The sequence below is a fragment of the Myotis daubentonii genome, chromosome 2 (genome assembly GCF_963259705.1).
Source record: "Myotis daubentonii chromosome 2, mMyoDau2.1, whole genome shotgun sequence".
Classification (NCBI taxonomy): domain Eukaryota; kingdom Metazoa; phylum Chordata; class Mammalia; order Chiroptera; family Vespertilionidae; genus Myotis; species Myotis daubentonii.
In genome coordinates, this window is record NC_081841.1 from 11,215,778 (window position 1) to 11,230,206 (window position 14,429).

The following is a 14,429-nucleotide window of genomic DNA, read 5'->3' on the forward strand; positions in this document are numbered from 1 at the left end:
GATTCCTGGTCAGGGCACATGCGAGGTTGCAGGCTTGATCCCCAGTAGGGGGCGCGCAGGAGGCAGCCAATCAATGATTCTCATCATTAATGTTTTTCTCTCTCTCTCCCTCTCCCTTCCTCTCTGAAATCAATTTAAAAGATATTTCTTTAAAAGAAGAAGAAAGTATTGTCTCAGAGTCCCTGTGAACACTGCTCTTAGGAAGGCCAGGAGAGGAGAGCTAACTCTAGTATAGAATCTGCACGTAAATAGGACCACCTTCATAGTCTGTTATTTACTTATTTACTAGAGGCCCGATGCACAAAATTCATACAAGAGTAGGCCTTCCTTCCCCCGGCACCAGCTTCCTTCTGGCACCCGGGACCCGGGCTTCCCTCACAGCCCGGCTGTGTCCAGAAGGATGTCCGGTCTAATTAGCACATTATGCTTTTATTATTATAGATTTATTTATTTATTTTTATGGATTTCCGACAGGAAGGGAGAGGGAGAGAGAGATAGAAACATCAATGATGACAGAGAATCATTGATTGGCTGCCTCCTACAGGGGATTGAGCCCGAAACCCAGACATGTGCCCCTGCCCTCCACCCACCCCCGTTACACCCACCCCCACCCCCTGTATGATTCCAACTCTAGGACAGTCTGGAAAAGGTAGAACTACAGAGACAGTAAAAGGATCAGTGGTTGCCCGGGGTTTGAGGGGAGGAAGAATGAACAGGCAGAGCACGGAGGGTTTTTAGGGCAGTGAAAGTATTCAGAATGATACTATGATGGTGGACACATGTCATTATACATTTTTCAAAATCCATAGCTTCATAGTCTTTTGACTTTATTTTTTAAGTATGACTTTGGGATGTTTGAAGGCCTGCTAATGTACTGTCGTCATAGACCAGGGGTTGTGGGAAGAGGCTGCTGGCTACATATTCATCCGCTGTAACCCATTCATCTCTTAGGTGAGGTGTATCCCAGGGTAGGCGGCTCTGGGAGGAAGGAAAATACGTGGTGGTGAGCTTAAGATTTCCTGGAAGACGGGGCCTCTGGCTCTGCCCCCCAGCAGGCAGGGCCCTGTGCGAATCTAGCTCCTGGGAGGGGAGAGCTCACAGATTAGTCCAGGGCCAGCCACCCCACTGCCCTCTGGGCATTCTGGGCATTGAGCATCAGAAGGAAAAAGAAGATGGTAAGGGGCGTGGGCATAGAGCACCTAAGCTCTAAAGATGGAGTGGACCATAGTCATGATTTATAACAACCCTACAGGTCACCTGTTCTCTTATCGATCCAACACTTTTAATACAACTCACATACATACACACTCTCCCTCTCCCTCTCCCTCTCTCTCTGCTTAAATAAATGTGTTTTGGAATGACATTTTGTAGCACTAACATAAATTACGAGTTTTATGGGCCAGATCATTTTCCCTAGTACACATTGAAATAAGTATCTGTTAAAATGTGAATGTTCCCTGTGAACCCCCTAAGTCATCCAGGGGGCTCCTCGTGTCACGCCCCGTGGCTCGCTGGTAGAGAGAAGCCGGCACCGCTGGTGCTGAAAGACTTGGAGCCAGTCTTGGTCCTTGATTTATGAGGAGCCCCGGGCAGGTCGCCTGCCCCTCCCCGTGTGTCACTTGCCTCATCTGCAAAATGAGAGGGTTGACCAGATGCCCCCTCGAGTACTTTCACACTCTGAGGTTCTGATTGTTTGTTCTGTAAATGTAGTCATTACAGGCGGCACACACATGGCAGACTTCTTGACCCCTGGCCTCTCCCCTCCCTCCTAAGCTTCCACCCACCCCCTGTTACACCCATCCCCCCCACCCCCCACCCCCCACCCCCACAAGGCAGAGCCACCTAGGAGAGACGCCTGCACAACCCCAATGCTAAACAAAAATTTTTTTTATTAAAAGACAAACACCCCAATGTTTTCCAACCTCGGCACGGGTGCTCTCACTCCTTTAACTTGGTGAAGTAAGCAGTTTCCTTTGCCAGGGAGTCCTATCCCAACACACACACACACACACACACACACACCCCAAAAATTGCTTTCTTGTTTTTGAAAAATGTTTACAATGACCTTTACGATCTCCATGTTTCACTAGCGAGCCAGAGAGACAAGGAGTCTGTCTCGCATTCCCTGGCAGGGCCCGGCAGCCGCCTCCTCGCTGTCTGGCTGCAGACACACTCCGCCCTGGTCTGTAGGAGCGTCAGCAGGTCCAGCCGCCCTGGAGAACCTGCACATGGGCACAGTCAGGTACCACATGGCCGTACCTAGCATACCCTCCGCACGGCCCCCATTAAGACCACTACGGACAACGATGGCTAGAGAGGCCCTCGTGCCCAGGAAATAGAAGCCAGCAGCGCCAGAAAGTAAAGGAAATAGCTCGAATTCTATTAGTGCGTGTCAGACTTAGGAGATCTCTACATACCTTCTCTATACAGGTGCTTCTAGGCAGCAACAAGCCGCTAACATTGGCTGCTTTGGGCCAGGCACTGTTCAATGCTCACCTGGTTTGTCTCACTGGATCTTCATAGTAACTGGGAAACGTGCTATCGTAAAGCTCATTGTACCGGTGAGAAGTTAAGAAGTTTCCCAAGGTCACACTGCTCCTAAGTGGTACAGCCTGGTTCCCGGACCCACGTTCAGAGCAATCGCTTCTGCTCATGTGACAGTTGGTGCTGTTCAGAACTCTTGGCACGTACTCTAGCCGTCGCTTAGAGAGGTAGACAGATTACAGATGGGTTAGACAGACAGACAGGTAGATACAGACATAGAGACACACATTCTAGTCCTCCCAGCCCCGTGAGAATGGGTAGAAATGTTATCATTTCGTTTTACACAAGAGGAAACGGAGCCCCAGAAAAGCTTACAGACTCGGTTCAGATCATGGCGTTTGCATGTGCCTAAGCCGGGATTTGAACCTAGATGAGCCTGGCCCCACGGTCTGTGCTTCCGCTGTGCTGCCTGCAGAATTTCACCTGAATTTTCCGACAGCTCTGTGACTTAGGCGGGGGCGGGGGGGGGGGGGGGGGGGGCGCGCGGGAGGAAGAGTTTGGTAGAGCCCAGATCCTTGTCCATGGATTTCCACAAACTCGGCCTGATCAGCTTCAGGAGGCCCCTAAAAATTCAATCAAGACAGTAATACATTCTCTGTATTCTACATGACACTCTCCCGCTTGCCTTTCAAAGCGCCTGCGAACTAGCTGTTTCCTACCCAAGTATTACCTCTCTGTCTACCCGTCTGTCTGACCAGCTTCTTATCCAGCTGCTTATCTATTCTCCACCTCCCCCAACTCCAAAATTCCCTTGTCCCTGTCTTGTTTATTACCTACCATATCCTCAGTGCCTAGCACAGCGCACTCTAAATAATTAGAGACAATATGAATGATCAGATGCTTGGAATTAAATAAATAGCAAATATCCCAAGTGGTACAGAGGCCTGTGGGAGTTCAGAGGAGGAGGGAGACACTCCTAGGGGCTGGCGGGAACCAGAAAGGCGGCCTGGAGGAGGCGGCTGGTTTTAGGGCTTTCATGGGTGAGTCCCTATCAGGTAGAGGAGCAAGGAGAGCTTTCCGGGGAGGAAGGAGACCAGAGCACAGGCTCGAGGGCATAGGCGGGCAGTGCCCAGGGCCTGCAGGCAGGCTGCCTCGGAGCAGCTGGAAGCAAAGTCTGTGCTTCTAGCCCTGTGGCCCCAGGAAGTCCCGACAGCTGTCCTCTGTCCTCAGGAGGAGCCTGAATCCCCCAGAGGACTTCACTTACCTGTGACTCTCTACCAGGGGTGGGCAAACTTTTTGACTCGAGGGCCACAATGGGTTCTTAAACTGGACCGGAGGGCTGGAACAAAAGCATGGATGGAGTGTTTGTGTGAACTAATATAAATTCAAAGTAAACATCATTACATAAAAGGGTACGGTCTTTTTTTTTTAGTTTTATTCATTTCAAACGGGCCGGATCCGGCCCGCGGGCCGTAGTTTGCCCACAGCTGGCTCTAGCCCCTCTGCAACAGGGGATCGTCCTCAGTAGCAGCTTCCTCCCACCCCACCTCCCCTGTGTGCAAAATGGCCACGGCTCTAGCCCAAGCTAGAGCTGACCAGTGAGGAGGGAGTGAGACAGGGAACCGCGTCCCCAGGGGACTCCACAAACACGTTCTCACTGGGGCTTCGTGGACTTGGGAATTTGGAGAAGTAGCAGCAGCAGGCTCTGGGCCCAGACAGTCTTCTCACTGCCTGAGGCTGTGTGACCTCGGGGTGGTCACCTGCCCTCTCTGAGCCTCATCATCCCATCCAGGGATGTGGAGATGCTGTTCCCCACCTCCACGACTTCAGTGCGTCCCGAGACACTGGAGAAGACTCCCACCACGGAGCCGACGCTGCGGCTACGAATGTATTACCTCCAGCCCCAGCCGGACTTCTTGGCAAAGCTCTTACAACCACCTAACCTGCTGCCTTTCCCATCCCCACTGTGGTGTTTCTACAGCTTCCCTGCTCTCGTCAAGCCCCGCGTCCAGGATTCATTGACGCGGGCAGACACCCTCTCACCGCCTTCTGCGTTCACTCCCTCCCGCCCTCTTCCCTGCCTCAGTGGCGTCTTTTCTCCTATTCACAGTTCATTTGACCTCTGAGCTCTGGCTCTCATTTTCTCCATATCCCCTGGGGCTCACTACCTGTCCATTCCTCTCAGCCCAGTTCTCAGTGCTGCTTCCCAACTGGCATCTCCTCAACATGATAAGTCACACTCGGATTTTAAAAGAATATGTATGTCTTCTCCGAGCCTGTATGCCATCCTAGTGTTTCAGCCAAGTTTCTTCAAGAAGAGCGTGTAGCTGCTGTCTCCACACACTCACCAGCTCCCTACATCAGCCCCACCACCCCCGGAACCTTATCTGGCAAAGATCATTCATCCAGAAGGGCAAACCTAATAAAATCTTCGGCCCCTTAGTTTGCTCTTTGGTCACTGGTGGCTGTTGCCCTGTCCCCTGCAGGCTCTGGAACACCTGCCTTCCCTGCTTTCTCTCCAACCAGACTTTCTGTGCCTCCTTTGCAGCCCCTGGTCCATGTGCCCGGGGGCTCCGTCCTTGCCCGTCTCCACCTCACTGTGGGCCGATTCCTCAAGCCTGCGCTGTCCAATGTGGCAGCCACTGGCCATGAGTGCCTGCTGAGCACCTGGCACGCGGCTCAGTTGAGATGAGCTGTGAGTGTGAAATGTCCATCCAAGGGCAAAGGCTTGGATTCAAAAAAAGAGCACCTGCCATATTTCATTCATAAGTTTTATGAAGATGAGACATGGAAATGATTTTTTACATGTATGTATCGAGTCAAGTAAAACAGGTTCTCAAAGGTGTTAACATAAAAACATTCAACCCTGTAAAGAATTTTGGTGAGTTTATTTGAACCAAACTATTGACAATCGCCAGGAAGCAGAATCTCAATGTATTGGGATAATGCTCCAGAGAACAGCAGTTTTTCACCTTGTTTTATATGTTATTAGAGGCCCGCTGCATGACATTCGTGCACTGGGGGTTGTCCCTTAGCCCAGCCTGCGCCCTCTCGCAGTCCAGGACCCCTTGGGCAAAGTCTGCCTGTTGGCCGGGAGCAGGCCTAAGCCAGCAGTCGGACATTCCCCGAGGGGTCCTTAGTGCTGCCGCGGAGGCAGGAGAGGCTCCCACCACCACTGCTGCACTCACCAGCCATGAGCCTGGCTTCTGGCTGAGTGGCGCTCCCCCTGTGGAAGCACACTGACCACCAGGGGCAGATCTGCATTGAGCGTCTGCCCCCTGGTGGTCAGTGCACATCATAGAGACTGGTCGTTCCAGGGTCCAGTCAATTTGCATATTAACCTTTTATTTTACATTATAATCAAAAGAGGAAACATAAGTGGGTTACATGAAATCCATTGGTGATAGATTAAGGAGGCAGGAGAAAGCAAAGCGGGGAAACCTCTGGATTGGATAAAAAGTAAAATGATGGGCACATACTTCTTTTACTGAGGTGGGTGCAGGATAGTTAACAGTCAACAGTTAACTCAGTAACAATGAGGGGACTTGTGGTCTCTGCAGAGCGGTGCCCGTGCTTCGAGGGGTCTGGAAAAAGGAGAATTACTTTGACGTGCCAACGATATGTTATCGTAGGTGCAGAAAGACAACAGGCTCCATGTGGGTAAAGGTTGACCTTTGTCGGGGAAGATCCTGGCCTGGGACATGACTAACCACCATAAACTGCTCTTAAAGCTTTCATGTCGGACCATCCTTGTGGTTACTTTAGGTCTTTGAGTTTGCAAGACCGCCATGCAGCCCTTCCCTGAGCTTGTCATGTGGTCCCTTTTTCATCATTTCCCCTGTTCCTTTTTTCCTTTCTCATGTGGCTGCAAGTAAATGCATAATTACCCAGGCGGCTCTAGGGGCAGCAGTGCCTGGGACAAGCACACCCACCTGAATCAGTGACGGCCCAGGCCACCCAGCCCTGTGCCGAGGAGTGCAGTCCAGGGGCCCGCTGTGGGGTTTGAAGCACAGCTCTGCCACTTACTCTCTGAGTGCCCTTGGGCGCGTTACTTGGAACAGGGCCTGGTGTGTGGAAGGCACACGTTAAAGCCGGCCATTCTTACAGAGACGGCCTCTGCGTGTTTGTTTGTTGATCCTCACCTGAGGACATTGCTTTTTAGAGAGAGTAGAGGAGGAGAGACAGAAAGAGAGAAAGTTCGATGTGAGAGAAACTCGATTCTCTCATGGGAATCGAGCCTGCAATTGAGGTGTGTGCCCTAGACGGGAATCGAACCCGGGACCCTCAGTCTGCCGGCCAATGCTCTATCCACTGGGACAAACTAGCTAGGGCTCAAGGGTGCAATTCTATAACACATCATCTGTATATTGTATTGTGTGTTCACCACCCCAAGTTTCCTTCCATCACCATGTATCCCCCATTTTACCCTTTTCTACTTCCCCGCTCCCCACACCCTGCCCCCGGCCTTTGCCTTTGGTAATCACTCTTCTGTTGTCTGGGTCTAGAGTTTGCATTTTCCTGCCTTTCTTCTCACACTGCCTCAGGTCAGCTCTGCATCACTTCTGGTCTGAGCTGCAGCCATCACAGCCCCCTAGACACATGGCTGCTGAAGTGTGAGTCCCAAATCCCAGAACTGGCTGCATCACTCCTCTGCCTAAAACCCGCCCGAGCTCCGTGGGGTGCACGGGAAACATCTGCAAGACCCACCAGGATCCACCACATCCTCCGGTCCCCTCTCAGCACAGGCCCCCTTGCATCCAGGGCTCCGGCCACATCCCAGCCCTGTGTAATCCCAAACATGCCAGGCTGTGCTGTGCCTCCCTGCCGTTCCCTCCCTGTTATCTTCCATGAACGCCCACAGCCATGTCAGATTCGGCAGCACCAGGCTCGGCTCAAGTTCAAGAGTTTCCTGAACTTCTCCCGACCCCTTGGCCCCACCCCCCTGCCCCCACCACTTGGCGCCCACACTGTGCCCGTGCAGAATTCTGCCGCCCCACCTGCGCTCACGCCTCTCGGTTGACAGGCCTGCTTCTCTCACAGACCGTGCGCATCTCAGGGATAATGATGTGATGATGAATTTATGGAGAGCATGCTCGGTGCCAGCTCTGCCCGAGGCCTGGGCACGGGCTCACATACTCCTCTTATCTCCCTCAATCCTGAGTTGTACTCATAGCCACCTTATAGTTGAGGAGGCTCCAAGATATACCCTCCACCTCCCTACCCTGCCCCCCTCCCAGAGTTCAAAGCCAGATGGTCTTCCTTCAGAGACCACACTGTTAACCTTGAGCTACTTCTTTTCTACTTGAGATATACTAGTGATTGACAGGTAACACTGTGCATGTTGGAGGGGGGTGCATGTGGATTTGATACACTTGGGCATTGCAATGTGATGACCATCGTAGCGTAGCCAAGACCTCCATCACCTCACAGCGTCGCCATTTCTTTCCTCTGGTGAGAACGTTCAAGGTCCACCCTCTCGGCAACTTTGGAGAATATGAAGCAGTGCTGTTGAGTGTAGTCAGTCACTAGACTGTGCATGGATTGGAACCCCAGGACTTAGTCAACCTCTGGTTATACCTTTGTACCTTCAACAACGCCTCCCAAATCCCCCACTCCCACCCCCTGGGAACCACCACTCTACTCTCGGCTTCTATGAGTTTGGCTTTTTTAGATTCCACGTATAAGTGAGGCCACGCAGTATTAGCCACTTTCTGTCCGGCTTATTTCACGTAACATAACGTCCTAAAGAAGCATCCATGTTGTGTCCTTCTTTCTTGCGGCAAATCACATCTTGTTTACGCATTCATCCACTGATGGACACTTAGGTTGTTTCCCGTCTTGGCTAATGTGGTCAGTGCTGCCCTCGGTTTACTTTGATAACCTAAGCGAGCATGGTTAGTGTTTTCTTTTTCCTTCACCACTTATCCCCTCTGTGCTTAGCAGGGTTAGTTTTTGAAGCTAAGAGCTCAGAGAAGGAACTTGCCCTGCCCAGGGTCACCCGGGAGGTCCATCCCCAGCCGGAAGTGGAGCCTGGGCCTCCTGGCTCTCTGTCTTTTTCTCATGTTGGGTTGTTTGTGTGTCCTTGCCATGAAAGCCCAAGGCTGATGCCCTCCCCTCTCCCCCAGAACAATGGGAAGGAGGGACTCTGGGCAGCTTGCCTGCAGACATGTCCCGAAGCAACGAAATGTCCAGGCTGAGGTTGAAATAATAAACAGGGCTGAGGGAGCATCTGCTTTGTTTGCTTGGCTGAGTGTGTTTTTATTCTGAATGATCTGGAATTCAATCCTGCCTGGGAGGCACCAAGCCTTACTTTAGTCCCACAGTTGTTAGAGCCTCGGGTGGAGCCGCTGAGCTGAGCTGTGCTGACAGGGAGGCAGAGCCAGTCAAGTCCAAGGCCGGGACACTCCGCGTGGGAGCCCAGACAGACGGGGTGCTGGGCAGAGACCTGGGAGAGCCGGGCTCTTTGTCAGAGCCTGTCACTGGGCGGGAGAGGGGGGGTCATTTCATGGTGAATAAATTATACCCCTCCAAGTCAACCGAGGTGACCCCAAAGGGGAGACTCACGGAGGGTTGCTCTGGACGACAACAAAGCAACCCTTAATGAGCTCTGCAAGGAGCCTGCGGCCCTCCCCTCAGCCCACGAAGCTGGCAGGTCCCGGGAGGAAGGAGGGAAAGGGCAGGAGGGCCCGGGGAAGTTTCAACAACTTTTATAAAACCGCTACCAAGGGTGCTCTTCGCGATGCATTGTGCAAGGCCCTTCCGGATGAAGTGTAAGGGGACAAGAACGTCGTTTCTTCGGCAGAACTGGGGCGCTTCCCTCTGGCAGATAAGAGAAGCACTGGGCCTCAGATGGAAGAAGCATCCAAGGTCATTTCCCGGCCTCGTGCTTGACTTTGCTCCTACAATCCGCTTTTCCCACCAGCCCGCCAGCTGCAGGCTTTTGTCTGATAAGAGTAAGGAAAAAGCAAACGTATCACCTTCCCACAAATAAAGACACGAAAGAATGTGGCTCAGATGGGCAGTTAAGTGGGCTTCCCAGCCCTGCACCCCGAAGGAGACAGACTTACCCACATGACACCGGCAGTGCTGGTGGCCTCGGGCATCCCCACGTGGTTGAAAACTTACCGTCTGGGAAGCAGAACAGATTACAGGCTGTTGGTGGGAATGATGGCTCCCAACGAGAAAGGAGAGGAGAATGGGCTGGGTGCTGGGCTTGCCCCATTTCTCCTCCAAACCTCCCACCCCCCACCCCCCATCCAAATACATCAATCCCCCCACCCCCACTCCCGGGAGGTGTGAATGACAATGGGCAGACTGGCCAGAGCATTGCTCCCTCCACAGGAAGAAAACTGCTGGAGTTTGGAAATAAGAAATCTCCCCTAATAGCTTTCTCCCAGCCTAAAGGTATTCGCTGCTGAAGGAAGGGCCTTTAGAGTGGAAAATCTGGCCTCAGATGAGGGAGCCTGGGCAAGAGTGTCTTCCTGCAGGCACACCCAGGGCAGCAAGGCGGGTCTGAGCAGCCAGGAGCCAGTAAATGCACTCACCTGTATCAGGATTGTTTTGACTGCAAGTGATGGAAAATTCCACCCCAGATTAGCTTAACCAGGAAGCCTTGCGGACTAGCTCAGAGAAGTCCCCAAGGTCCTCGGCCACTGGCCTCAGGCTCAGCTCCATTCCTGGTGGTCTCCTCTGTCCCAGGCTGCTGCCGGTGGCATTCTGGGTAATAGTCTTCGTTCTCAACATTCACATCCGTGGTGAAGTCGGATGCTGTTGTCCATCTGGCTGGCCCGTTTGTCCATGCGTCCATCCTGGGCCATTGGGAGAGGAATGCTGTGTTCTAATTGGCTTAGGCTCATCAGGACCCACCTCCCCTGTGCTGGCTCTGGCTCTGCTCTGCCCCAGGCAGGCCTGTGACTTGCTCCCCCACCTGCTGCAGGTGTCTGCTCAATGCCGACTTATCAGGGAGGCCTCCAACCAACCCCCTATGAAATGACATCCCCACCCTGACCTCCAGTTTCCCCCATCCCCTTTGCCTAATGTGTGTTCCCCATAACACTCACCTCCACCTACTATGTCATAGCTGTACTTGTTCACAAGCTTCTCACCCAGTTCTAGCCTTGCGCCCCTGGTCCCTGCCATGGTGCCTGGCTTATCGTAGGGCCTCAGTAAATATTTATCGAATGAATGACTGGGCTTCAGAGTGATAAAGCCCTTGGTTACCATCTCAGCGCTTCCATAGCCAGCTGAGGCCTGCAACAATTCTGTCACCTGGCTGGGCCACAGTTTCTTCATGTGTGAAGTGGGGAAAGAATAGTACTTACTACCTAAGGTTGTTAGGAAGACTAAGTCAATTAATATGTAGCTGTTAGGCCCGGCAAGTGTGGTTTTAGTGGTTTAGTGTCGGCCTATGAACCAGAAAGTCACGGTTCTATTCCCAGCCAGGGCACACGCCCTGGTTGTGGGCTCCATCCCCAGTGAGGGGCATGCAGTAGGCAACTGATCAATGATTCTCTCTCATCATTGATGTTTCTATCTCCCTCTCCCTTCCTCTCTGATACACACACACACACACACACACACACACACACACCCTAGAGACTCAGTGCATGAAATTCATGCACTTGGTGTGTGTGTGGGGGGGAGTTCTCTCAGCCTGGCCTGCACCCTCTCACAGTCCAGGAGCCCTTGGAGGATGTCCGACTGCTGGCTTAGGCCCGCTCCCCGCAGTGCCATAGAGGCGGGAGAGGCTCCCGCCACCGCCACTGCACTCGCCAGCCGTAAGCCCAGCTTCTGGCTGAGCAGTGCTCCCCTGTGAGAGCACACTGACCACTAGGGGGCAGCTCCTAAGTTGAGCACTGCCCCCCTGGTGGTCAGTGCGCATCATAGCAACCAGTCGTTCCGCTGTCGGACCAAAACCAGCTCTCCAACATCCCCCGAGGGGTCCCGGATTGCGAAAGGGTGCAGGCCAGGCCAAGGGATCCCACTGGTGCACAGTCGGGGCGGGGAGGGACACAGGAGGTTGGCCAGCCGGGGAGAGACCATGGGAGGGCTCCAGGGAGTGTCCAGCCCATCTTACTTACTAAGTCCCGATCAGCGGGACCCCAGCAGCAAGCTAACCTACCAGTCGGAGTGTCTGGTGGTCAGTGCACATCATAGCGAGCAGTTGAGCGGCCTTAGCATATCATTAGCATACTAGAGGCCCAGTGCACAAAATTTGTGCACTCGGGGAGCAGGGGCCTCCCTCAGCCCGGCTTAGGATGTCTGACTGACTGCTTAGACCCGCTCCCTGCTTCTGGCTGAGCAACACTCCCCTGTGGGAGCACATTGACCACCAGGGTGCAGCTCCTGCATTGAGTATCTGCCCCCTGGTGGTCAGTGCACATCATAGCCACCAGTCGTTCCACCGTTTGATCGATTTGCATATTAGCCTTTTATCATATAGGATTACACTTTGATTGAACGGCTGACCAGACACTTAGCATATTAGGCTTTTATTATATAGGATGTCAGCACCTGGCACATAAAAGGCTCTCATTAAAGGTGCTGTTATTATCCATCGTTGTTATTACAATCATCATTATTATTGATTTATGGGATGAGTCACACGGTCCCCACCCAGTGCCCCATCCCAGCCCCCAGCCCCCAGCCTCCTCTCCAGCCAGGGGCGGGGAGGGTGATTCAGATGGTGGCAGCCTGCCCTGTGAGTCAGCCCTGGGCCTCGGCCATACAGGGTCCCCTGGCACAGGCTGCCTTGGCCAAGGGGCCCTCGCGTGAGTCATTGGGGCCACAACTTCAGCTGGGGGATACCTTGGCCGTGGAGTTTGACGGCCGAGTGTGCACCCCCCTCCACCCCCAGCTCCTTCCAGGAAGAGGCTGGGCACCTGCCTGGTTGTGTCTCAGCAGCTGCACTTGCCAGCGAAGTCCATCTGTCGGTAGAGCTTACAAACGCACCAGAGGAGGGTGAGAGGGGAAAGGAAAAGGATGGGAGAGGAAAACTATGAGGAGAGAGATGCCTCCATGCTTTGCTTTCAAAGCAGGACAGTGTCTTGAACAGGCCTGGAGTTCAGAACTCACCGGGCCTGGATTTGGGTCCCCATGCCTCCCTGACGAGCTGGGCGGCCTTGGACGAGTCCTTCACTCCTCTGAGTCTGCACTGTGAAGTGGGAGGACAGCATCTCCCGCTCAGGGCTCCTGGGAGGACTTACTGAGGGGACCCATGCTGTCTTCAAGTCCCAAACCCTTCACGGAGCTTTCTCAGATCTGCCTGGTAAGGTCTCTGCATTTCGGCCACTTTCATAAAAGGAGAGGGGGCATCCCCTCCCTCCCCGTGTTCCTCCTAACTGCCCCTCCCCCCGCCTCCCCCAGAAAGGGAAAGGGCCAATCTAATTCAGCCTCTCATTGCAGCGCTTTACTGAGCACCTTCTGCATGCTGGGTACTGAGCACTGAGTACAGACATCGTGGGTGAGGCCGACAGTGTACAGATGAGCAAATAGATACAGAACTATAATGTGACTCAGTACTAAGCAGAAGACAGAAAAGCATGAGGGAGCTTTTAGAGGAAACCTCAAAGGTGGTGACATTTCAGTAAAGACGTGAAGATTAAGAATGAGCCGCCATGCAAGGAGCAGGCGGGAAGAACCTTCCAGAGAGAGAGAGAACAGCATAAACAAAAGCCCAGAGGCAGGAAAGAGCTGGGGTTCAGAAGGCACTGGGAGCCCAGGATGCTGAGTGTCCCAGGCCAGGGCCAAGTGGCGTGAGAAAAGGGGCCAGGCCGTCTCGGGGGTCACCTCCCGAACTTCCCGCCCCTCGAGGATCACAGCCTGTACTGTCTACTCCCACAGCCTCCCAGAAATCGTCCCCTAATAAATCTGTTCCCGTTTTATAGTTGTTTACAGAGGCAGGGCTTGTGGGGGTACACTGTGGCCGGAAGCCCTGCGGACTGTTTGTGAAGATGAAATGAGATCAGACAGTAAACTGTCTATTTGCTTGGTATTTTCATCTGTTCATTCCATTCCACTTCCTGGCACATAGGTGGTGCTCATTAAAAAAATAGGTAAGACTTCGAGAAGGAAGGAGTGAGAAAGTACTGCGATACGTGAGGCCCCATTTCAGTTCTTCCTCCTCCCCATAAATGGTTACCAAAAATGTTGGAGTGGAGTCCATCACTTCACCTGGGAAACCTTCCCTACTCCCTTACCCCCCCACCCCCATGTAGATCAGGGTCCCTCTCCACACCCACGGCCCCCGTGCTGGCCTCTGTGGTGGCATTGTCACTCTTTACTGCATTGTCTGTCTGTCTGTCTCTCTCTCTCCCATGGAACTCCTCAGTGACAGTGTACTAAAGTGTTTAGTACAACACTTTAGCATTTTACTTCATTGCAAACATGCTTAAGGACTACTCTAAATGGTGAGCTTACTCTCACCAACATGCTTTGCACTGAGAGCCTGGTGACTCAATCTCCAATAGAATTTGTACCATCTTAACAAGTGTAATAGCCTTTGTTGTTGTTTTATTTTATACTAGAGGCCAGGTGCACGAATTCATGCACTGGTGGAGTCTGGCTGGCCTGCCCCAATGGAAGCCCATACGGCCGGGCCAGCAGGGGGAGGGGCCACTGGCAATTGGCTGGCCGGCCCTGCCCCAATTAGGGTTTTGGGGACAGATCAGGGATGGGGCCATGGGCGGTTGGCCAGCCGGCCCTGGCCCCAATCGGGGTGTTGGGAGCCGATTAGGGGCCAGATCAGGATGGTTGGCTGCTGCAGTGCGTGTCATAGCCACCAGTTGCTCTGGTCATTCCGCCAGTTCAGGCGCTGGGCTTTTATATATATAGATTTTTTCCATCACCATTTATCCCCTCTATGTCCTTTCCCTCTGCATTCACCCCTTCTCCACCCGCTCTGTGTCCATGAGTTCTCTTTTTTCTTTTTTGCTCAATCCCTCCAC

General features: G+C 53.0%; 1 protein-coding gene and 1 long non-coding RNA gene across 2 annotated transcripts in view; one reads left to right on the plus strand and one right to left on the minus strand.

Moving 5' to 3' along the window:
* The window catches only part of SYN3 (synapsin III), a 387,944-nt gene that overhangs the window by 348,670 nt on the left and 24,845 nt on the right, over window positions 1-14,429 (plus strand). The window contains 1 exon segment of the mRNA XM_059681741.1: window positions 11,593-11,607. Within this exon segment, the coding sequence (XP_059537724.1) occupies window positions 11,593-11,607 (15 nt within the window).
* Window positions 8,130-10,439, minus strand: LOC132225998 (uncharacterized). Its single transcript, XR_009450995.1, has 3 exons — window positions 10,029-10,439; window positions 9,552-9,612; window positions 8,130-9,428 (listed from the first exon to the last, which is right to left on the minus strand). It is a non-coding gene; the product is annotated as an uncharacterized LOC132225998 (long non-coding RNA).